This window comes from Pundamilia nyererei, unplaced genomic scaffold (assembly GCF_000239375.1).
Source record: "Pundamilia nyererei isolate P.nyererei 1_Seehausen unplaced genomic scaffold, PunNye1.0 scaffold00002, whole genome shotgun sequence".
NCBI classification, from domain to species: domain Eukaryota; kingdom Metazoa; phylum Chordata; class Actinopteri; order Cichliformes; family Cichlidae; genus Pundamilia; species Pundamilia nyererei.
In genome coordinates, this window is record NW_005187403.1 from 7,768,441 (window position 1) to 7,770,559 (window position 2,119).

The following is a 2,119-nucleotide window of genomic DNA, read 5'->3' on the forward strand; positions in this document are numbered from 1 at the left end:
AAAAAAACCACGAGAGGAAGCAAAGTTGCAAAAGTAACAGTCAAAATATGTGAAAAGCCTTCCCTCCCCTGCCCACCCCCTCTTTCTTTTCCTCTCGCCCTCTCTTCTCTGTCTCCCTCTATTTCCCTTGCGCCTGACTGGCTCCCACTCTTCTCTCTGGGAGTAGCTGGGAGCCAGATTTCTGTGGAATAGAGATATGAAGGGTTGGGAGGGTGGCGAGGGGGCGCGAGGCATGGCGCAGGAGGCACTCTAAAGGGTGGTGGAGGGGGGGGGAGTTTGGAAACTGGAGCGTGGCCAACGCTACACTTTTTTTTACGCTCAAGAGAAACTTTAGACTGCAGAGGCCTAGCTTGTCAACGATTCAGACAACTGGGAGGTTTTTGAGAGTTAACAGCCCGCCTTGCTCGTCAGCTAAACACGGTTTAGCTCAGGTTAATCTCCGTCATGCATAAATTCGAAGACGGTTTCCTATCATTTCCTCCAGTGGGGGGAAGCTCGTTGCCATCGAGAGAGAGGCGGGGAGACGATCGGACAGTCGGTTGACGTCAGCACATTGTTGGCCACGCTGCAACAAAAATACAGCGAGCCAGACAGAAGATAAGCATTTAATGCCTAGATAAATATTGTACTGCGTGTGGACGCTTGCCTGCCAGTGTCTCAGAGTTGCTTTTCTTGTCTGAAGTCCAGGAATTCCAACATGGTTTTCCTGTGTGGCAGAAATCGAGGATGACAGTTTAGCTTTGGCTCTTGACAAAAGCAAATTCCCCATTTCCCAAACAAGGAATGAGGAAGAAACTGTTCTGAAGTAGTAACGTTTTAATACGTTTTGGGAGTGTTTTTCCTCGACATAGTTGACTTTTTCTTTACCTCTTGATCTACTTTTACTAGCTGGCATGTTTATAAAACACTGTTCTTTTCTGGTTTTATGTCTCTTTACTCTCCTCTCCTTTCGAGTATTTTATTGCCTAATGTTTCAGTGTCATCGTGTTTTCTCGAATCTAACCCTCTCCTTCTCTTGACTCTTTTCTCCTTTCAGATTCCCTGGCATTGCAGGAGTCTGGCGAGCGGGCCCACTGGTGCGTGGTGGCATACTGGGAGGAGAAGACTCGTGTCGGGCGCCTCTACTCGGTCCAGGAGCCCTCTCTGGACATCTTCTATGATCTACCTCAGGGGAACGGCTTCTGCCTGGGCCAGCTCTGCTCCGAAAACAAGTCCCCGCTGGTGCAGATGGTGCGGGCCAAGATTGGCTATGGTATCCAGCTGACGCGCGAGCCGGACGGGGTGTGGGTCTACAACCGCAGCTGCTATCCCATCTTCATTAAGTCGGCCACACTGGATAACCCGGACTCGCGCACGCTACTGGTGCACAAGGTGTTCCCTGGATTTTCCATTAAAGCTTTTGACTATGACAAGGCCGGCAGCTTGCAGAGGCCCAACGATCACGAGTTCACGCAGCAGCCTCGCACAGGCTTCACAGTGCAGATAAGCTTTGTGAAAGGCTGGGGACAGTGCTACACCAGACAGTTCATCAGTAGTTGCCCATGCTGGCTGGAAGTCATCTTTAACACCCGATAGCAGCAGCAGCAGCAGCCTTCCCCCTCTTCTTCAACAGCCCTCACAAACGGACTACACCCACGTTCCTTGTTTTTTTTTTTTTCCCTTCTCTCCACGGGAAAAAAAAAAGGATTTAAAAGAAGAAGAAAGTCTAAAATTCTGACGGGACTTTTGTTTAATAAATGACTAGGATTTAATTAAAGAAGCGAAAAAATGTATTTTATGTTATATATAAATATATTATTAATTGTAAATATGAAGACGTTTTATATGCATCATTATTTATGTATTGTGCAATGTGTTGATGAGAAAAAAAATAAGATGCACTTTGCTTAATATAAATGCAAAACAAAGAAATGCCAAAATAATAATAAAAAAACAAATACAAATAATATTTCTTGTCCGGTCTTACTTTGGAGTTGTGGTGGTCTCATTCATTCATCCATGTTTCCTTTCAGTGCATAATTCAAATAAGATTATTTGAATGGATCCACATGTCAATTCTTTAAAACCCATCTAATTTGATTCGGTCTTCATTACACCCAAAGTCAACAGTGGCTTAACT

General features: G+C 45.5%; 1 protein-coding gene across 1 annotated transcript in view; it reads left to right on the forward strand.

The window, feature by feature from the left end:
* smad7 (SMAD family member 7) overlaps nt 1-1,688 on the forward strand; it is a 16,127-nt gene extending 14,439 nt beyond the window's left edge. The window contains exon 4 of the mRNA XM_005720374.1: nt 1,037-1,688. Coding sequence (XP_005720431.1) covers nt 1,037-1,575 — 539 coding nt within the window. The 3' untranslated portion in view covers nt 1,576-1,688. The remainder of the gene's footprint in view (nt 1-1,036) is intronic.
* Nucleotides 1,689-2,119: the final 431 nt, after the last annotated feature.